The sequence below is a fragment of the Physeter macrocephalus genome, chromosome 20, assembly GCF_002837175.3.
Source record: "Physeter macrocephalus isolate SW-GA chromosome 20, ASM283717v5, whole genome shotgun sequence".
In the NCBI taxonomy this organism is placed as follows: Eukaryota; Metazoa; Chordata; class Mammalia; order Artiodactyla; family Physeteridae; genus Physeter; species Physeter macrocephalus.
The window spans coordinates 4,467,372-4,489,746 of NC_041233.1; the positions used below are offsets into that span (position 1 = coordinate 4,467,372).

General features: G+C 44.7%; 1 protein-coding gene and 1 long non-coding RNA gene across 8 annotated transcripts in view; one reads left to right on the plus strand and one right to left on the minus strand.

Moving 5' to 3' along the window:
- Positions 1-266: 266 nt before the first annotated feature.
- MAP3K21 (mitogen-activated protein kinase kinase kinase 21) overlaps positions 267-22,375 on the plus strand; it is a 51,086-nt gene continuing 28,977 nt past the window's right edge. The window contains exons 1-2 of the mRNA XM_024115735.2: positions 267-1,098; positions 16,349-16,529. Coding sequence (XP_023971503.1) covers positions 267-1,098; positions 16,349-16,529 — 1,013 coding nt within the window. The remainder of the gene's footprint in view (positions 1,099-16,348; positions 16,530-22,375) is intronic.
- LOC114484492 (uncharacterized) overlaps positions 10,183-22,375 on the minus strand; it is an 80,383-nt gene continuing 68,190 nt past the window's right edge. For 6 of the 7 annotated variants that reach the window (XR_008616098.1, XR_008616097.1, XR_008616096.1 and 3 more), the window contains 2 exons: positions 14,568-14,812; positions 10,183-10,586 (listed from right to left, as the gene is read on the minus strand). This is a non-coding gene — a long non-coding RNA (uncharacterized lncRNA). The remainder of the gene's footprint in view (positions 10,587-14,567; positions 14,813-22,375) is intronic. The other variant, XR_008616099.1, reaches the window with a different exon arrangement.

The window sequence follows — 22,375 nt, forward strand, 5'->3', positions numbered from 1 at the left end:
GCAGGCCCAGCGCGCCACCATGGAGCGACAGCCCCGGCGGCCGCTGGGACCACTGCAGCAGCAGAGGCATCCGAGGAGGAACGGGGGCTGAAGCCGTGGCCTCCAGGTAGTGGGCCCGTGAACACCAGCCGTCCCCGAGCCCCGACTCCTCCTCCCTGCCTTCCCGGGCGCAGGCGGTGACCCTGCCGGACGATGCGCGCCCCCGGCCGCCCCCGAGGCTGAGCCCGCCGCCCCGCGCTCGGCCCTCGCCCTCGCCGTCGCCCCCCATGGCCTTGGCGGGCGCCGAGGTCGCGGCTGACAGGCCGGGGTCGCCGGCGCCGGGCGCCCCCGCCGGCTCCGCGTCGTCGTCGTCCGCCTCCTCCGGCGGCTCGGCCTCGGCCTCGGCCTCGGCGGGAGCGGGGCTGTGGGCCGCGCTGTACGACTACGAGGCGCGCGGCGAGGACGAGCTGAGCCTGCGACGCGGCCAGCTGGTGGAGGTGCTGTCCCAGGACGCCGCCGTGTCGGGCGACGAGGGCTGGTGGGCCGGCCAGGTGCAGCGGCGCCTCGGCATCTTCCCCGCCAACTACGTGGCGCCGTGCTGCCCGGCCGCGCGCCCCGCGCCGCCCCCCGCCCGGCCGCCGCCGCCGCGGCCCGGCTCGCCGGTGCACGTCGACTTCGAGAGGCTGGAGCTCCAGGAGCTCATAGGCGCCGGCGGCTTCGGGCAGGTGTACCGCGCCACCTGGCAGGGCCAGGAGGTGGCGGTGAAGGCGGCGCGCCGGGACCCGGACCAGGACGCGGCGGCGGCGGCCGAGAGCGTGCGGCGCGAGGCCCGGCTCTTCGCCATGCTGCGGCACCCCAATATCATCGAGCTGCGCGGCGTATGCCTGCGGCAGCCGCACCTCTGCCTGGTGCTCGAGTTCGCCCGCGGCGGAGCGCTCAACCGCGCGCTGGCCGCCGCCAACGCCGCCCCGGACCCCCGCGCGCCCGGGCCGCGCCGCGCGCGCCGCATCCCCCCGCACGTGCTGGTCAACTGGGCGGTGCAGATCGCGCGGGGCATGCTCTACCTGCACGAGGAGGCCGTCGTGCCCATCCTGCACCGGGACCTCAAGTCCAGCAACAGTAAGTGAGGGCGGGGGCTGGGGAGGGGAGGACGCAACCGCGCCCCGCGCAGCCCACCTCCGTGCGGGCGCTGGGCGGGCTCCACGGGGCCAGGTGCCCGGGGAAAGGAGGCGGGGGTCGGCCTCCCGACGCCGGCAGCCCCTCCTGCGCCGGCCTTCCGGGGCTCAGAGGGCCATCTGGACCCTGGTTACTTGCTTTGGGGCAGGTGATACACTTACCTTGCCGGGTTTCTCTCAGGTGCCTTTTTTAGAAAGGCAGATCAGACTTGCTTGCCGAAGACACAGTTGTAAAATATCGGGGCTTTCTGGAAATCTCACGGTGCTGTTTGGCCTTTGGGTACAATAAGTGGTTCATTTGGATAGAACTTTGCAAACTGAGGCCTTCCTCGGGAACCCATGGCCCCACGTCTTGCCTAGTGACCTACATCAAACTGCCCTTTCTTTCAGCTTTACAAGCACTGTGTTGAGGTCTCTCCTTTCCCACTTCAAATATGGCTTCGTGTCCTTTGACGTTTCCAAAGAGTTTTCGTTCAGATGTCTCTGCCCATGAAGTAGGTTTTCATTATCGGTTCGGTGGCTTGAGTGTTGGTGAATAGTCTCCAGACCCAGAAACACCATTTTGTGCCATCATGCACTTTGGGGTGGATTTCAGAGCAAATTCATTGTCCTTGTGCAGGTACTTGAAATCCCGAATACCTGGCCTACATCATTCACTTTGTTTATAAATCAGGGTGCATTTTCCAGATGTCAGTAAGGAACTGACAAATGAACTAAACACAAATCCTATTAAATTTCATCGTATAAAAGATATAATAGCATTAGTTGCTTAAAATTTGTTCTTCAGTATTGCAGATCACTTCACATTCTGAGTGTCCTGTCCATGGACCCCATAAGCCCCTCTCCCCAGTGAAGTCCTGTGAGCGTTTGTCTGTCGGAAGCTTCCTGCAGAACCGGGTATTTTAAGGACAGCAGGAGCATCCTGCTTGCTCTGGTTCTTCGCAGTTGCCACAGTTCTGTGATAGACATGGAACCTGGCCTTTTACAAACCTACTCTGTTTCAGGACATCGAATCACCAACACAGGGACTTCTCTGGTGGTGTAGTGGTTAAGACTCCAAGCTTCCACTGCAGGGGGCACGGGTTCAATCCCTGGTCCTGGTCCAGGAACTAAGATCCCACATGACTTGGGGTGCAGCCAAAACAAAAAACAAAAAAAATCACCAACACAGGCAAACTATTTGGGTTGGACTCGTCCTTAGATGGAAAAATTAAAGGGTCTGTAACTATTACTTTTGCATTATGCTTAGGCTGTTTCATAGTAATGCTTGAGGTCCATGTGACCTGTTCACAAAGAAGAGCAAGTTTGCTAGTGTTTGTAAAAGCATGGGAGGCTAGATTAACCCATGTTCCAACGTATAAATGAAAAACTTTAAAAGGACTAATACTGTTAAATAGTGAAAAGAAATAATATGACCCTGGAATAATAACGTGGTTAAATAGTTTTTATTGACACCAGAAAAACTTGTAGGGTGGAACAAGTAGACTACTGTGTCTCTGGGAGATATTATGTAATCTGAAGGTGATTATATGCTGTAACTTAGTTTTCGAAAGACTTTTCACCCTCAGAATAAGTTGCCAAACTTCCTGGAGCATTTTAATTTCTGTAATTGTCAGGCAGGGTTGCCTTTGCACTTGAAGTATTGTACTTTTAAAAAGACTTAATTGGCTAGGTTACTCACCTAGCCAAATGTTTGTTACAATATGACCACTTTTATAGTTTTTAAATTTCTACAACATAGCATTTTGAATGGGGCCTAAAAGGTGCAGATCACAGCATCTAGCACATTGCCTTATCTTGGCTCTGGCATTATTTATTCAATGAATAAATGCAGATACTTTGGGATCCTCTTATAATATATGAAGCCATACTTTTTTTAAATTTTTTAAAATTTATTTATTTATTTATTTAGTTTTGGCTGTGTTGGGTCTTCGTTGCTGCGCGCAGGCTTTCTCTAGTTACAGCGAGCGGGGGGCCACTCTTCGTTGCGGTGCACGGCCTTCTCATTGCGGTAGCTTCTCTTGTTGTGGAGCACAGGCTCTAGGCTTGCGGGCTTCAGTAGTTGTGGCGCAGCAGGCTCAATAGTTGTGGCTCACGGGCTCTAGAGCGCAGGCTCAGTAGTTGTGGCACACAGGCTTAGATGCTCTGCGGCATGTGGGATCTTCCCGGACCAGGGCTCGAACCCGTGTCCCCTGCATTGGCAGGTGGATTATTAACCACTGTGCCACCAGGGAAGACCTGAAGCCATAACTTCTTGTTCAGACTGTTTGGGTACAGCAGAGACTCTATTACAGTGTATTTTGTTTGACTTCATTGGTTATTTGCTAATGGTGGTAGTGAGTTAATGATAATGTAAACAAGGTTTTAAAAATCAATATTGAATTTTAGTTTTATTCTTTAGTCTACTCATGTAACAAAGAGCCAGTATACGACTGCTTGGACCCGAGCTAGTAGAAATTATTGTTTAAAGCAAATGTTTAAAGTTATCAAAGTAAGATATGGTTCTCAATATGTTTTCTTTTTCTCTTTTCTCATTGGTCTCTTTTTTTTCTGTCATATAGTCTGAGACAATGTTTATGTTGAAATAAAAGCTGATCTTGTGATGGTACAAACAACTTTGTCCCTTCTCTAACAGATAGCAAAAGATTGAAAGTTGAGCCACATTAGCAAATTTTAAGCATCATTTATGTTGTTTAAATATGCTAGGCCCTGTCACTCCCAGATGCAAAGTAAATAGGAAACGCTTTGCTAAATCTGTATACCACAACTAGAGAGCAAGACAAGGCAACCTTGAGTTACTGTGAAAAGGGCCAGTTTTATGTACACTCAGAGCAGAGAAAAATCATCATGAGCTGGAACTCATTTATTCAACAGATTTTGAGGGCCCACCTTGTACCAGGCAGTTCTGGGCCCTGGGGCACAGTGGCAAAGCAGATGGCAAACAGTGTCCCCACCGACACAGGGCTTAGTCTGATAGGGAAGATAGTTGGCAGTCATGCAAATATCGGGAAGTGCTGTCGAGAAAAGAAAGCATGGTGAGGGGTGGAGAGCGAAGGAGAGAAGGATGATGTCTGTGTCTCCAAGATTACCCTGGCCGCTCTGAAGAGTGGACTAGTAATTGGCCTGAGTGAAGGCTGGGGAGGTGCTCCAGGCCAGAGAAGACACTGACTTGACTGATGGCGGTAGCAATGGAAGTGGTTTTCAGGGGAGTTACCAGGACGGAGAGAAAAGAAAATGGTACAGTATGTGAATTGCTGAGGAGGGTTTGAATTATTAGAATTTAGTCTTAAGTGTTTTGTTTATTCTGGTGTAGTTCAGGACTGAAAGAAAATTGCATGGCATGATTTATGGTTCCTTTCTTACTAATGTTGCTTACTGTGTTCTACCTTTTTTTTTTTTTTTTTTTAAGCAGGAAATAAGCGTTCCATGACAAACTGAGCCAGAGACTTTGGTAGCTGCTTATTTGTGTACTTTTTATTTCAGTGATTAAGCATCTTTTTATCCTGATTTTTTTTTTTAGCCCTCTGGGAGTAATTATTATGTATATAATTATCTACAGGGATATCTACAGTCTATAAATAGACATAGTTAGATTTATTATGAAATGCAATTTAGAGCTTTTGCTAGAACAAACTACAAAAGGAATCTGAATTCTGTTTTAGCTTCTCTCATTAGTGCAGTGTTAATAAAGGAACTATTTGAGAAAATTATAGCCAACGTGATCTCCAGATAAGGTGCTTAAAAAACTCATAAGAGTGATCTGGGGGAGCTATTAATTACGCTATTATCAGTTAAGAGAAATGCGTCTTCTCCCTTCTCTTGTCTGTGCAGTTTCATACCACAGCCTCTTCCTATTCCAAGGGTCCAGGGAGATCAGTCCAGAGAGCCCAGTGGTGACAGAGAGCTAATCAGCTTGTGAAACAGAATTGGCTAAAGATGTATTCTTGGAAGAAAAGCAATCAGAACAGGTCACCACATCTTCCCCTACCATTTTTATGCTTGCATATTAAAAAATAAATAGTCCACTTTCATTTTTTATAGTTGAAAGGGGCAGTAATTTAGTTCTGGATTATGCTCACTTTTCACTGTACATCTCTGATCATTTTGTAGTCATTGTCAAGTGAATTAAAGTATGGGAATGGAAAGAGAAGAGGGGAAATCTCCATTGTTTCAGAAGGCTGTCTGTAATTCCTGCTTTCCCACACTAGCCTGTGAGGGTTGAAATTTTCCAGAATAGTGCAGCACCGGAAGGAGCCTTGGGTTTGAAGTCAGACCTGGGTTTGAATATTGGTGTCTTCCTCTACAAGCTGTGTGACCTTGGGCAAGTGATATAACCTCCTTGAGCCTGAAAGTCTTGACTTCTGATACTGCAGGGAAAATCTGTTTAATATTTTTTTATCCCTTCCTAGGCAATTGGGTAAATTCCACGTGAAAGTAGGTGGCTTTTTTAGGGAACAGTTAGGAGTCAGGTGTGGCTAGAAAGAAAGGAAGACGGGCTTTTGTTGGGAAGGAGACAGGCGTTTAACAAGTGGCCAGACAACATGGCATTGAATGCCACGCTGAGAAGTGTGGACTGTCTCACAGCAAAAGCGAGCCATTGACAGTTCTGAGGAGGAAAGTGCTCTGATCTGCTGTAAGACAAACATCTACAAAGAAAAACGTATAAGCTTGGGATAATTTGCTTTATGACTGTATCTATCATAGGCTATCAGGGCAGAAATAGAAAATAAAATACTTGGACATTGGTTTGGCATAAATTATTTCTCATTTATGACCAGAGCCTAGTTTTTATAATCACTATTTGTTTAATGAGCGAATTTAGATCACTTTCTTCCTCTGATTCACCAGAGTTAGAAAATAATGGCCAGATTTACTATGTCAGGCTGATGATTTTAACTCCAAATTTCAGTGTGACTGTCTCCAAACCCTCAGTGGTACTTGAAGGGCTCCCAAAAGGTAGAATGAAGGAATTTTAGGGGGCAGAAGAAGCCTTCCTGGTGAGGCTGGGCAAACTATGCTGGTTTTATTTTGGAGCCTGAAACAAATTTGTACAACTGATTCTGAATCAGTATGAATTTAGTTATTTTTTACAATTCATCTTCTTCAAATATTGCTTTATCTTTAAGTAAATAATAGTAGTAACAGAAACAATAGCTGACATTTATTTAATGCTTACTAGATGCTGGGTATTGTCCAAACTTTATCCTCATTTATTCCTCACATCGACCTTTTGAGGTAGGTACTTTAAGTATCCCCATTTTACAGATGAAGAAACTGAAGCCAGGGATTAATTGACTTGATCAGGGTCACTCCACTTGTCAGAGAATTGAATCCAGGGCCTCTAATCCCAGAACTTGAGCTTTTATCTTCTTCATAGAGTACGTTGGTTACCAGTTCTCAGATGTTTGTTATCAGAACCCCAAAGAGCTTTTGTTGATGTGGGTTCTAGCTATTGATATTTACCATATTAGAAATTTAAAATGATAAATCTGAAGACATTTAATATAAAAGTAACAATAGATCCGTTACATGTTAATGTAGGGGGAAACCCTTATTTTCCAAAACAAATTTAGTGAGGTGAGTGGCATTGCTTTACTCTTTTGAAGCTCACTTTGATGACATAAAGGAAGACAGATGAACATTCACATCTGCTTCTGAATTTAATCTGTCTCCACCTTAGGGCTGCTTTGGGTCCCTGGACCATACTTTGAAAACCCCTAGGCTAGATGGCCAGTTCTGCTGATGGAGAATGGCACTCCAGAGTAGTTGCTCCCACACCTAATGTAGCTTCAAAAGCTCCCCATAAACTTCTAAAAATAAAATTCCCTGTCTCACTTTTGGATATTCTGATTTGGTTGCCTTAGTTGGGAACAAGCAATGAATTTTTTTCTAACATTTTATTTTCAAAATCTTGGATTATACAGAGTTGAAGGAACTTTTAAGTAAACACTTGTGCACTCACCACCTAGGTTCTACCATTAATGTTTTACTAGGTTGCTTTAATACAAACCTCACCCTATCCATCCATCAATCCATCCTGAGCTTGGGATGCAGCAAGATATTTTTTTAAAAAGCTTTTGGGTGATTCAGGTGTAGAGCCAAGTTTGGAAGCTGCTGTCCAAGGGACCAGATGTGTGGGTCCCTTCTCATGGTTCTCTGGGTTGGTATAGAAATTCCACCATGGCCACAGACTGTATCCCAAATCCAGTGAACTGTCTGGTGACATTGGATGGCTGGGTCACAGTAGGCGCTAAGTGAGGGTATGGGTGGCTTATTCGGGGCTTGTGTCTCTGGGGAAAGGATCATCCAAGCATTTGTCCCACTGACCTGGGGGGACAAATGGTGCTATTGTGGCGTCTAAGATTTGGGCTCTGAATCTACTACTCTCCAGCCATGGGCTCATGGGCCCCGACTTTCTGAATAGGATGATGTGAGGATCAGTGAGAAAGTATATGCCTGGCGTCAGCACACTTTCCCCTGCAGGTCCAGATGATAAATATGATTTGCTTTGCAGACCATCTAGTCTCGTTTGCAACTGTTCAAGTCTCCCGTTTGGCCCATAAGATATAGTTTGCTGACCCCTGGTATTTGTCAAAGTATTTAATAAACTGTAAGATGAAACCTAAATGTAAGCTGGTGACTATACTCATTTTTACATATGGTTTGGAAGCTCTCTGAGGGCTTTAAATGTTTCCTAATTTGTGTGTGTGTGAACTCCTTGATACCTAAAAGTTTTCTACAATTCTTTGTAACCCAAGGACTTTATTATTATTCATTCTGCAAAATATAGTGCCATGTTGTCATCCATTTATTCATCTTGGTTGGGTGTGAGGGTCTTCTTAGTTCAGCTGACTCACTTGATCCAGGCCAGCCAGTGGTACAAGGAAACAGTCCTGAGCTTTGTTCCTTTAGGGAGTACTGCCATCTGCACGCTTTGGCAGGTCTACTTGTAACTTGGGTTGATAAGTTGAGGGTCAGGGAGAAGGCAGGAGGTACTAAGTTACCGTTGTAACTGTTTCACTACCAGAGTTCATTACTAGGACATTTTTTTACGCTCTTTGAAAAAGAGCAAATCACTTGCCATTTGGGGGAAGTATCTTGATTGCCTATAGGATGTTTGAGTGATTGTTGGCTTAATTGACTTTGAGGAGTTATTTTGTTTCAGGTTTTCTGCAAATACTGACTCTAATATCAACTATATTACTTTCTGTTTACTAATATGCTAATGTAGCATGTGGTGGAAGATTCCTCCCTCATCGGTTTACTTTGTTCCATACCTTGACAAAGTATTGAAAATACTCCGCTGACAGAAATAGAGAGCTAGATTTTCACACAATGAAATGTAAGAAGTTTTCTCATTAAAACTGTGTGTTGTGTGTGTCCATGAAAAGGTTTGTACCGTGGCGTTTGCTTTTGGTGTTAAGAGCAATGTGAAGCTGTGTTTTAGCTGACCGCGTCTCTCTGTCTCTCTGGACTTTGCAGAAGTCTCTCTCCTTGTGTTTAGCGAGCTGACTCCTTCATTCACATCACAGTTATTTGGTGACTGTGTACTACGTGCCAGGGACACTCCAGGTTCCGGGTGGTCAGTGGTGAGCAAAGCAGAAGCAAATTCCTCCCCTCTTGGAATTTACATGCCAGTGGGCGACATGGACATTAAAGGGTAAATGGTGAAAGATGTAGTAGGGTGGAGGGTGGTAAGTGCTCAGCAGAAAAACTAAAAGTTGAAAAGGAGGGTGAAAATGTTGGGGTGAGGGGTTGAAGGCTTAGAATGTATGGCTAAGGGAGACCTTCCAGAAAAGGAAGCAACACCTGAAGAAGTGAGAGAGTGGGTCACCTGGGGGAAACAAACCTTCGTAGAGGGAACGGAAATTGCTCCCCAGAGCAGGAGGCCGGTGTGACAGGAGAATCGTGAAAGGGAATCGCGGGGCACCAGGGAGAAGGGGGTCAGACCTCGCAGGGTCTCGTCAGCCACTGGAGACGTTTGGGCTGAGGCCCAGGCTCTGAGTGCCATTGTAGCAGATCACACGGCTGCAGTTTTGAGAACGGACGGAGAACCAGGCTGGAGGCGATCACTTGGGAGTGGGCCGCATGGCTGTGGCATGAAAGCCCTGAGATTGGCTGAGATTATCTGGGGACTGAGTGCTCATAGGAAAGTCCAGAGGTCAGGGACTGAGTCCTGGAGGGTCACCATCGATTAGAGGCCCTGGAGACAGGGAGGAGCCAGAAGAAGGAACAGCTAGAAAAGGAGTGAAAACGGGGGAATGTCGTGATGCTGGGGAGCCAGAGAAGAACGTGATTCAGGGAAGAATGATCAGCTGTGTCAATCACTGCTGATGGATCAATATCCAAATAACTGCTTTGTTATCATTACTTCTAAAACAGTCTGTACTGTTTAGGAGGGCACAGGTGAGTTGCTTTTCTGTAATCAGCAGCTGACTTGACATGGAAAGGCTTATACTACTTCATCGTCTTCCTGGTCATTCTTCCTCTTACAGTAGTCACTCACTCATGTAACAACTGTTTATTGAGTATATAAAAATGGTAGGGCTTCCCTGGTGGCGCAGTGGTTGGGAGTCCGCCTGCCGATGCAGGGGACGCGGGTTCGTGCCCCGGTCCGGGAGGATCCCGCATGCCGCGGAGCTGCTGGGCCCGTGGGCCATGGCCGCTGGGCCTGCGCGTCCGGAGCCTGTGCTCCGCAGCGGGAGAGGCCACAGCACTGAGAGGCCCGCGTACCGCAAAAAAATTTAAAAAAAAAAAAGTAAAAATGGTAGGTGCTGTGCAGTAGAAATAAACCAATATTGAACAAATATTAATTGGGTGCAAATTCTTTCCTCCAGTGGCTTACAATTTAGTTACAGAGGTGAGACCCACAAGTGAGATAAGGCAATGTTTAAGTGTAGTAATGGGAGTGGCACAGCTTTAAGTGCGTTAGAAATGCAGAGAACTTCTAGTGAGGTTATGAGGAAGGCCCCCAGGGGGACATGGTGTTGATCTTTACCGGCTCATATAATATGGGAACAGGGGGACAGTGACGAAGCTGCACATTTTGTTTTCTGTTGTTTGTTTTGTTTTGTTTTTACTAGAAGGAGAAAATGAGATTCCAAAGGCCAGTGGACTTGAAGGCAGTCTCACAGTTAGTGCTGCAGTGCAGTGAATCCAGGGCTGGTGCCCGGTTGCTTCCGTGGGAAATGGAGGCCAGGTATGGTTTTGCGGAGGATGCAAGGGGCAGGCAGTCCACGCAGCAGGCACCAGGAGCTCAGAGACACTGATGCAATGCCGTATTTCTTAGAAGTGGCTTTAAATACACAGAATCGTAGAGTGTAGGGTGTCTTTCGGAGAGTCCAGGAAGAGCTGAAAAGATCATGGAGACCGAGGTTGAGAAGGGACCTGAAGATCAGGACGAAGGCCTCCAGAGACTGGTGAGCAAATGGTCTAGGTGCGGGAATAGACGGAAGAAATGTGAGGAAAATCGGTGCTATTTGGTAAACTTAGAAAGTTATCATTTTTTTCCCTGTAAATGAATGGTTGATTGTTTTCAGGGTTGAAATTCACAGAGTAACCTTCCTGTCTTAGACTGAGACTCAGGTGTTTTGTTAGTATATTCTTTCCCATTGTTGCTTTTCTCAACTGATTTCTTTCTTATGACCTTTTTTTTTTGATAACATATTCCTAGTTAAAGGTTAATTAAAATGAACCTATTTGACTCAAATGGAATTTGGACCAGCACTCCCATAAACGTTGAGGAAATAGAATGGACACATTGTAATTACTTTTAAAAATATACATTATATACTATAATTCGGAAAATTCCAAAGTGGAACTTCAAAGGAGCCGGAAAAATCGAGTGCCTCATGGTTGAATAAGTAGACAAAACACAAGTTGTAGAGGCTGATTGTTAAAGAATGGGGCTAATGGGGGTCAAAAATCTTTACGGACGTGGCACAAGCGGGGGGCTGAAACACTGGTCGCTAGGTCGCTAACGAGAATTGACCATTTCTGTGGCCCAGAGAGTGGATGTGCCCCTCTGTGCATGGTCATTCCCGGAGGTCCTCTTCCTGGTGAGGTCAGGAGGCGGAAGCACCGCCAGCCTGTCCTGGGCTGAAACCTGGCCAGGTGCCCGGTCACGTGACCTGTCGGGACACTGGCTATTTCTGGTTTCGGTCACTTTGCCCCAAAGATAAGGAATTTGAGGAATTCTGCTGAACACCTCTGAAATAGAATCCAGAACAATGGGCCTTTCATGGAACTCTAAACTTTTGACGTTCAGAGTGTTATTTTAACTTGTTTTCTGTTAGTTGAAAGCTCCCCTGGAAACTTTGGACTCCGGGTGAGGGCAGGTGTTTTAAAGCCCGCAATGCAAAAGCTGCTAATACTGCATTCTGCCATGGCATCGCTTGAGAAATGCAATCAATTTAAAATATTTACCTTTTAGTTCTCACTTGGAGTTCCGTTTGTATTTATTTTAGAGTTTCCTTTCTGAGCTTTTTGCTCCTTAAGGGCTGCCAGGCCTTACTTGGGGCCTGGGGACATAGCATGGTTTTTGTTTTTTTGTTTTTGTTTTTTTGTTGTTGTTGTTGTTTTTTGTGGTATGCGGGCCTCCCTCTGTTGTGGCCTCTCCCGTTGCGGAGCACAGGCTCCGGACGCGCAGGCTCAGCGGCCATGGCTCACGGGCCCAGCCGCTCCGCGGCATGTGGGATCCTCCCAGACCGGGGCGCGAACCCGGTTCCCCTGCATTGGCAGGCGGACGCGCAACCACTGCGCCACCAGGGAAGCCCCATAGCATGCTTTTAATGCCCATTTTAATCAGTGCTTCCTCACGTCTTCCGAATTTGGATGTTTTTCAGAAGGGGGAGATAATGTATGTGAAAGTGTCTTGGAAAACAAAGTTTTATAGAACTGCAAGCCATCTTGATCATTAATTTGGAGTCTTTTTTGGTGGTAAGGATATCATTGTTTAAAAGTGAAATTAGTATGTATTATAAGGGGGAAAAATGTAATACAGCTGATGAAGTAGCTAATTAATCTACCTGTTCTTTTTTGTTTCTGTGGCCTAAGTATATAGGGTTTTAAAGGATTAGATATTTATTTTTCTTGATATTCATGAGGCATCAGGACTGAGAAGTAAATATTCCTTAAACTGAATGGAAGGAAGGAAAATTCAGAAATTAACAAAATGAAATTTCTGGTTGTTCTGCCCCCTTTTTTTTTTTTTTTTTGATATGCGGGCCTCTCACTGCTGTGGCCTCTCCTGTTGCGGAGCACAGGCTCCGGACGCGCAGGCTCAGCGGCCATGGCTCACGGGCCCAGCCGCTCCGCGGCATGTGGGATCTTCCCGGACTGGGGCACGAACCCATGTCCCCTGCATCGGCAGGCGGACTCTCAACCACTGCGCCACCAGGGAAGCCCTGCCCCCTTTTTATAACTGGTAGCTTTATATGTAGCACAGAAGACTGGAAGGATAGTCGTGCAGATGGGATCTGAAGTGTGGCCCTGTGTTGTAGCCGTATGATCTGGGATGACATTTCTGAACTGTGAACTGGAGACTGTAATTTCCATTTCGTAGAATGGCATGAGGATCCAATGAGATATTATGTGAGTGGAAGCGACTCTACATAGAAGAGGATTAATAAATGGTGGGCAATAATCTTATTGGAACTGGTGATAATTATCTTTAATAGAAACTGTTCCATTGGCCATTTGATGTAGAGGTACTGCATTAGGTGATTGGGGGATAGGAGGAGGTGCTTGCTCTCCAGATCTTACAGTTAGAAGATCGCTTGGGGAAAGGAATATCACAACACAGCAGTATTTATTCAGTGTTGGCGACTTGTTATAATAAGTCCCCACTCAGCTGTCTCATGTTGCTTCTCTCCAGTTGCATTAACTCTGTGACTTCTGTGACTGTCTAAACTGATGGTAGGAATGTGAATCTATTGCAAAGTGAAATTTCAGGCCTTGCAGAGTGACAGGATTTCCTGACATCCGTGAAAGTGATTTTGAAGGTTTGCTAAACACACTTTCAAACCCATCAATAAAGGGTGTGTGTAGGTATATGTATGTGTCATCCTTTCAAAATGCTTACTGTGTCTCAGACCTTGTTCTGAGCCCTTTACATGTATTCATTTCCTCCTCTCTACAACGTTATGATGTATGTACTGTCATAATTCCCATGACGGGCAAGGAAGCAGAAGCACAGAGTCCAAACCGAGCAGTCTGGCCCTGGAGTGCATGCTTCCATCACTATGCCACAGCGCCTCTACTTAGATCAGATGATAACTATCCAGTGGCAGGAAATCAGAAAGCAGGAGAATGGGCACCTGCATACAGAGAGATTTCCAAAGGATAAAGAAATCGCTTGTGAAAAATTGATAAAAGCTGTCAACTGAGCAATGCAGGCAGTAGTTAGGACCGTGGACCCAGGGGTCAGACTGCTTGAGTGGCACTGCTCCTCAGCTGTGTGACCTTGGATGGATTGCTCAACATCTCTGTGTCTCAGTGTCCTTATCTGTCAAGTACAGATGATTAATAATATCCACCTATAGCATTGTGGTGGGGATTATCTGATTAAAATACCTGTAAGTGTACCTGACAGACAGAATGTGCTCAGTCAACGCTCATTATTCCTGTAACATTTGGGCCAGTGGTCCCCCTTAGGACCACATTCCACAGATCAAACCTGAAGTGTCTTATGCTAGTCTCCAATTTTGTCTGGATAATTTAGTCTAAGAAACCTCCCACGCTTGTTCGTTTTTGTCCTTCTAAGAGTTAGTGCATAGTTGCAACGATGACAAAAATGTTGTTAAATAAAGAATAAAATAAACTGATTTTTATGTTATTTTTCAAGGTGAAACCTGAATAACAACTCTCCCCCACCCCAGACATATATTCTATTAACTCTGAAGTTTGGATTACTGTTCAGTTGGATTCAGTGTTGCTGAATTTTTTTCAGTACTGATTATCCTCTGATAATGACCTATCTCTTGGGATTTTTGCGAGGATTGAATGAAATAGCACTTGTAAAGTACAAGGAATATAGTGAATACTGACGATGGCTAGTGACTCTTAGGACTTGGTTCTTATTTCTATTAGATGGGAAGTGGCATGGGCAAAGGACAAACATAAGAATGGGCCCCTTTTGTTAATTTCACCTGCAAACACTAAATCAGACACGACACAGAGTGGGTGCGCTGAATCAGACACGACACACAGTGGGTGCACGCGGGTGAGCGTGAATTGCACGAGTTTCTCACCATTGTCTTCCTCTCCCTGCCGTCTCGCCGCCTACACACACACACACACACACACACACACTCTCTCTCCCTCACTTATACGCTCCCTGTTTCACACTTACACACTCACTGTCTCAGAGCTAACAGCAGTGGAGGAGTCTGATGAAAGCACACAGTCTGGTACCTGGTGCCTCGTAGAACTGTCACAGAAACACAGAGCTCACGGGAGGGTGGAGGAGGTGATGGTTCCCGGCTTGGGGGTATTTGGAAGGTGTCGCTGAGCAGGTATCATTTGGGCTGGATGAGCAGCCGGCCTGCCTGGAGCAGAGCAAGCTCGTCCGCAGAGGCACGGGGCGTAGTTTGAAGTGTAGGTTGCTGTGCGAATCCAGGGGCTGTGAATGCCCAGGTTTTGGAGTGTGGACCTTCTCCCTGAGTTATGGGGAACAATGGAATTTTTTTTTTAATGCAGGTTTACTGAGGCATAATTTATATAAAAATTCACACACACACCCCGAGGGCGTTCAGTTTGATGAGCTTTGACAAATGTATATAATCCTGTAACCACCACCACCAAGAGAGGATTTGCATCACCCGGAGAAAAACTCTCCCGTGTAGTGCTGCCATCAGACCTTTCCCCTCAGTCTCCAGAAACGCTGGTCTGATTTCTGTCCCTCTTCCAGGATGTCATACGGGATCATAGTACATAACCTTTCATGTGTGGCTTCTTTCTCTTAGCGGAATGGTTTTCAGATTCATCCCTGTTGTGACATGTATCGGTAGTTTATTCATGAGAGGTTTAAAAAAAGAAAAGGATGCCACGACACTAGAGGAAGATGAATCTGCTCGGGGTGGCATGTGGGTGAGAGAGGAGAGAGGGACAGCACCCAGTCCAGTGAGAACGATTGTAATTCAGGTTTGGGACAGTGAAGCCAGAAGTCACATGGTGGCAGGGAAGTGGAGACGGGCCATCTGTGGGGCATTCGGTTGAACTAGAACAACTGCGCTGCAGGTTGGAAGGCTGGGTTTTAAGGAAGGGGTGAGGAGATAAGTTAGAAAAAACAGTAGGTTTAAACCATTCCTTTTGTAGCAAATGGTAAGGAGTGGCGTGGATGTGGAGCTGCATTAGAGGCTCATAGAAAACCGGAGAGACATTTCTGCTTGGTTATAGGCAGAGAAGTCACCCAGGGGAGAGAGGGACTCAAGGCACCGGGAAGGGCGGGGCAGGCGGGTGCAGGTGTGCAGTGATGGGAAGCTCCGTTGTTTTAGCTCCTGCTGCACAGAGTTCGGGGCAGTCCTGGCATCAGCTCGGTTCCTGAAAGCTGCTCTTGTGCATTCTGTATTTTGTCAGGAGGCTGGGGCCTGGGGAAACCAGCAACTGGATAATGTTTCTCTGAAGTTGTTACTTTTTGCTGTATTTCAATCTTCGGTAAAGCAAGCATATCTCGTAAAATATCTTCATGAGTTATCATATCTATAAGCAATTTGCAAATTTAATATAAGATAATCTTCAGTAATAATGATTTATGGTAATATGCTGTCTATTTGCAGTATTCTCCAAAACATTCAGTAGAAAAGATTCCGCATTTAGATCAGGACCTAATTTCTTAGAAGAAAAACAATGTAAATATTTTCTTCCTATCAGGTAAACTTTCACAGACTTCTGATTCTACCTGTGATATCTCAGTAAATGTTTCTTGCCCCTAGAAATCATTTACTTTCTCATAAAGAGTGCTAAAGCTGTACTGTGTCTGTGGATTTTTTTTAAACTTGTAACTTGAGGCACAAACGACCCACTAAAGGTTATGAAAAACGAGATGTAAGTAAGATAAAATGGTAAAATGCAGGTTCATTCTCAGTACTCTGCCAACTGCAGTGAAGCTTGTGTTTTTTTAAAAGCCAAAGAAAAATTGTAACTGAAAAATGATAAAAATATGAAAGTGTTCCACCTTTGATTTTCTTCTTTAGTATTGCTGCTGGAGAAGATAGAGCATGATGACGTCTGCAATAAGACATTGAAGATTACGGATTTTGGGTTAGCGAGAGAGTGGTACAGGACCACCAGGATGAGCACAGCAGGTACCTATGCCTGGATGGCCCCGGAAGTCATCAAGTCCTCTGTGTTCTCCAAGGGAAGCGACATCTGGAGGTGAGTAAGCACCACGCGTTTTGTTTTTGCAGGTGTCTGCAGAAACTGGTTGCTACACGTCCTTTCAATGAGTCCCCCAATATTCAGTAATTCTGAGCATAACCAGTAGTACAGATAGGCCCCAGTTGGCAGTGGTTTGACTTAACCGGTTTTTTGACATTACAATGGCACAAAAGCAATATGCATTCTCTAGAAACCGTGCTTTGGGATATGGCATTGGGACCTTTCCCAGTCTAGTGATACGTGGTCCAGTCCTCTCTTGTGAGGCCGGGCAGAGAGGCAGTGAGCTGCAGCTCCCGGTCAGCCCCGCCATCACGAGGGGAAACAACTGATACGCTTACAACCATTTTGGACCCAGACAGCCATTCTGTTTTTCACTTTTGGTATCGTATGCAATCAATTCCATGAGATATTCAACACTTTATTATAAAATAGGCTTTGTGTTAGATGATTTTGCCCAACTGTAGGCTAATGTAAGTGATCTGAGCACTTTTAAGGAAGGCCAGGCTAAGCTTCAGTAGTTTAGGTGCATCACATGCATTTTCAGCTTATGATATTTTCAACTTACGAAGGATTTATCCAGACGTAACCCCATTGTAAGTTGAGGAAGATCTGTATGGGCCTTTTTGAAGAAGGTTTTGTGGTTTTGATCAAGATTGTTGTAATCACAACAGAATGGGTAACTTGAGATTTTGATTGTCCTATGACTTCCATTTGATAAGAGAAACTTGTTAAATCTGAGGTTTGATTAAAACTGGTTATAACTTGAGTAAACAGTAATGCTGTTTTGTAAGGCCTGTTGGTAAATAAATATAAATTTCACTTTAAGCAAAAATTTTGATTCCTCCTGACTCGCAGACAGAATATTAGCATGGAAGGAGTTGGAGAAAAAAATTTAGATAACCTCCTTCATTTTATGGATTGCATTATCTAAAGATTAAAGCTTCTGGTTTGAGGATGGAGAGCTGAACCAAAATGGAATCCCCGGTTAGCTGGATTTTCCATTCGGCTGTGTCTCGTTAGGGGGTAAAGACACCATCCATACCAGAACAACAGAGAAAAGTCACTCCGTTTATAGTTACAATGCACCAGGAGCTTACTTGCCTTCATTTAATGCTCATAAAATGCTGCGTGACTAGTATTAAAATTCCAGGATTTTTCTGTTGTTTTTTTAATGGCTTTATTGAGATACAATTCACACATCATACAGTTCACCCATTTAAACTCTACAGTTCCATGGCTTTTACCTTCATCAGCACAATCAGTTTAGAACATTTTCATAATCCAAAGAAGAAACCCTATACCCCTTAGCCGTCACCCCAACACTTCATCCGTCCCAGCCAAGGCAATCACTAATCTACATTTTGTATCTTTAGATTTGCTTATTCTGGACATGTCATATAAATGGAATCAAATAATATGCGGTCCTCTGCGACTGGCTTTTCAATTAGCATATTTTCAAGGTTCATGTCACAGAATGTATCAGAATTTCATTCTTATTTATTGTGGAATAATATTCCATTGAGTGGATAATACCACATTTTGCTTATTCGTTTATCAGTCGATGGCATGTGGGTTGTTTCCACATTTCGGCTAATTCTGAATAATGCTGCTATGAACATTTATGAAGAAATTTTTGCGAGGACATGAGTTTTCATTTCTCTTGGGTTTCTACCTGGGAGTGAAATTGCTGGGCCGCATGGTAATTATATGGTTAATCATTTGAGGAACTGCCAGACTGTTTTCCACCAGTTCTCATTCCCACCAGCAGTGTATAAATATAAGCTTCTAATTTAATTGTTCTACTTATGACTGTTAAGAAATTTATCATCTGTGCCAGGGGTTCTATAGTGTCTAAGGGCCGTTTTGAAAAACACAGAAGCTTGAGCCTCACCCCTTACTTAATGACTTATACTCTGCTGGTAGAGACTGAGCACATGTGTCTTTATAAAATAATAGATGTGTTTTCCTTGACTTAATGACAATAATTTTCTGACCATGTAATGCCAAAATGCTTTGGTGAAATAGGTGATTATTTTAAGAAATTATACTTCAAGACTCTGAAAACTAATAAAATATAAATCTGTTTTACATTTGGAATAATTACTTAAGACTGTAACCGTTTTACTATGTGTGCCTTTTAAAATAAACTAAGTAATTATAAGCTATACAAACGCTGTACCATCTATATAAGTGCTTTAGAGCGACCTCACCTACAGTAAACATAGACTCAAAAGTAAGAAAAAAAAGATTTCTGAAATCAGCCAAAATATGGGTCTTGAAGTCCACAAACACTCATGGAGAAGTCTTCCCTCAAAATCTGTTCATTTCTATTTCTCAATTATATGAGCTCGGTTATCTGATTTTCAGTAGAAGCATCTAAACAGAAGAGGGGAGAGGGGTGCTAAGCTGGTAAAAAAAAAAAAAAAAAAAAAAGGCAGTTGAGGACAGAGTGGGTGTCAGGAGCAAAGGAAACATGAAACGCTGTGAAAAGGATGGAATCTGCTGGCTTCCAGAACCAGCTGGTTGTGGAGCCACACGTCCACACACATCTCCAGAACGCATGGATATGTTAAAGCACAGCAGAGTCCTAGACGTCAGGATGCAGAAGGCAGGGAAGGCCGTCCTCTGAACTGCACATACCTTTGCTTTAGAACCTCCTTCGTAATCTTCCCATAGAAATAATTGCGTTCAAGAAGCATGGCTCTGGTCTGTGGTGCTGTGGGCTGCTATATATACTGGTGTATTTAGTGCTCATCCTCTCTCGCCCCACTTCCTCCTTACCAGTTACTACCCTATGAGGTAACTTTGACAGATGCTGTCATTGAACTTTTACAGTGTCTCCCGTGATTACCCCAGTTTCACAGGGTACGTCCCCAGGGCACTAAGAGGTTTAGAAATTTCCTCAGGGTTGTAAAACTAGTGAGTGAGTAGCAGACTCTGGTCCCTGGCCTAAGAGCCGTGTTCGTGCTACCACAGCCCTTAATCATTAGGCTACTTGTAGTCTCAGAAGAGGGCTTTTTTTGTGTGTATATATAAATTTATTTATTTATTTTTGGCTGCGTTGGGTCTTCGTTGCTGCGCACAGGCTTTCTCTAGTTGCGGCCAGTGGGGGCTACTCTTCGTTGCGGTGCGTGGGCTTCTCATTGTGGTGGCTTCTCTTGTTGGGGAGCACGGGCTCTAGGCATATGGGCTTCAGTAGTTACGGCTCGTGGGCTCTAGAGCTCAGGCTCAGTAGTTGTGGCACGCAGGCTCAGTAGCTGTGGCTTGCGGGCTCTGGAGCACAGGCTCAGTAGTTGTGGCACACGGGCTTAGTTGCTCTGTGGCATGTGGGATCTTCCCGGACCAGGGCTCGAACCCGTGTGCCCTGCATTGGCAGGCGGATTCTTAAGCGCTGCACCACCAGGGAAGTCCCCAGGAGAGGGCTTTTTATACTATATCCCACCCCGTTTCAGAGAGCAGAAAAATATGCATTACACTTTAAAAATTGTCCCATCGAAATAGCTCCCTTTTTTTTCACATTGGTTTTTATCAGAGTACCTCTCTCTGGAAAAATGACCCATCCTGAATTATTCATTCTCTGAAACTTCCAAGAGGCAAAGTTATGTTGTTATTGTTGGTTTTAATTTTGTTATTTGCTAATGAGAATAGCAAGGAAGCTTCTTTGAATTTATTCAGTTTTCAGGTATTCTAATAATTTTTGGTCCCCTGCACTGAGATGAGTCTTGTTGATTGATCTATGAGTTCAGTTTACTTATTCTTGAAATTAAGAATGTGTCTCGCTAATGCACCATACCGTAGATAATTTTCAAGAAACTAAGCAGATAGCCTTGGAAAAATCCTGGTTGCACCTTAATTTCTAATAGTTATAGTATTATATAATTTACAGGTACTGCATTATGTATTCCTTTTTTAACAAAACATAAAACAGTGCTTTGAGCTGGCAGAGGAAATGTCACTGATACTTTATCAATGATTCAAGATCAGCTCCAAGGTCGTGTGAGTGGAGACATAGGCCACAGGTAGTAGTGGTCCCACAGCTCAGCCTCAGGTGTGCTGCCTCAGGTGTGCTGCTTCTAGGTCCAGTTGTCTTTCGGTGATGCCCTGCTACGCCCCCTGCTGGAGAGGGAGCCCCGGGCGCAGGGGCCTCAGGATGGAAACGCCCCTGCTTTTAGGACCCTGGAACATCAGTGGGAGGATCCCTGAGGCCCCTTTGAATTCAGGGCACATTCTGTGGTTTCTGCCTTCCTTTTCTGAATGTTTTCAGTACATAGTGTAGCGTCCATTAGGCACTAGTGGAGAGGTCTGAAAATGAAGTGGTCATGGCCAGGGTGACCACCTGGGCGCCAGAGATGCTTGTTGCAGGCCAGGTCTTCTTCATGGAGGGCTTATTGTATTTGTGATGCTGTGGATCCCCACATCTCTTAAGATCAGGAGATAATCAAATGAGACTCAGAAATCGGTTGCAAAGCAAATTTAAATGATGTGGGTTTTTTGGGGGTTTTTTGGTGTTATTCTGAGCTGTTTTGCCTTTCCTTAGGCATACGAAATGAGAAATAACTTCTTTAAATTTCAAACTCTTTTTTTAACTTAAAGCGTATGAAGTTTTAAAAGATCAGAAAAGTAAATAGGACCATACTAGTTATGTTAATAGAACTTAAAAATAAAGCAAATATGACTGTTCCTTATATGCTTATGTGTTTTAATTTAAAGTCGAGTGTCAGGAGTGACTGATATTTTATGTCAAAAGATAATTTGAGTGCACTTTGTGTTTTGAAGAAGATAAAGGAAAGCCAAGGTTCTGACTGGTTTTGTAGAAGAGAATAAATGTATATGATGTACAAGCCTTCTTTCTGTGCTCCTCTGTACTGCCTTGAACTGGAGTGTCTGAGACTCTCTAGGATAGGTGTATACTGAAATTTGGTCGTTTAGCTTCATTCTAAAAGTTCACTTAGAGATCCTTTTACTGTGTGTTTTCTCGTTCTTGTATGTAATTGCATTTGCCCTTAACTTGAAGCAGCAGTGAACCTGCGTCACTTCTGCTGATGCTTTGGAGAGCATGGCAGCTGCAGTTGTTCTTTGTTTATTCTCCTTTCACTTCACCTTCCTCCATTACAAAGAAGACCTGTTATGTCCTCCCAGCAGGCTCAGGAAAACCCACAGGATTTCTTTGTCCATTACTGTTAGGCATTAGGTGGAAACATTAGTAACACATCTCCTAAATATAAAGGGAGAGGCAGAAAGAAACAATTTCAAAAACCTATTTTAAAACAGTTAGCATGGGACTTCCCTGGCGGTCCAGTGGTTAAGACTTGGCCTTCCAATGCAGGAGGTGTGGGTTCGATCCCTGGTCGTGGAGCTAAGATTCCCACATGCCTCGAGGCCAAAACACCAAAACATAAAACAGAAGCAATACTGTAACAAACTCAATAAAGACTTTAAAAATGGTCCACATCAAAAAAATCTTAAAAAAAAAAAAAAGTAGTTAGCATGATTCGATTTCAGTCCTGTGGTGAGTAATATGGGGCTGGAATCTTCAGTGTCCTGAAGATCCTCAGTAGGTGTGGAAAAAATGAGACAGAAAGACAAACATCAGAACAACCACATTGCTCTTCAAGTGTGTCCTGCTTCTGGACCCTATTTAATTGAATCGTGTACTTCTCCTAAGCTTTCCTATCCGTTAAGTAGTTTCATTTCCTGTAGTGAAGGCATAACCGATTTCGGGAAGGAGTGTGTTTGCATGCGTTTGGAACGTTAAATGGAAGAACCCGCCCCTCGTGTTGGGATAAGGGTCCATATGGGCTTTGTTGGAAGAGAAGATTCTCATTAGGAGCTGGATGAAGGCA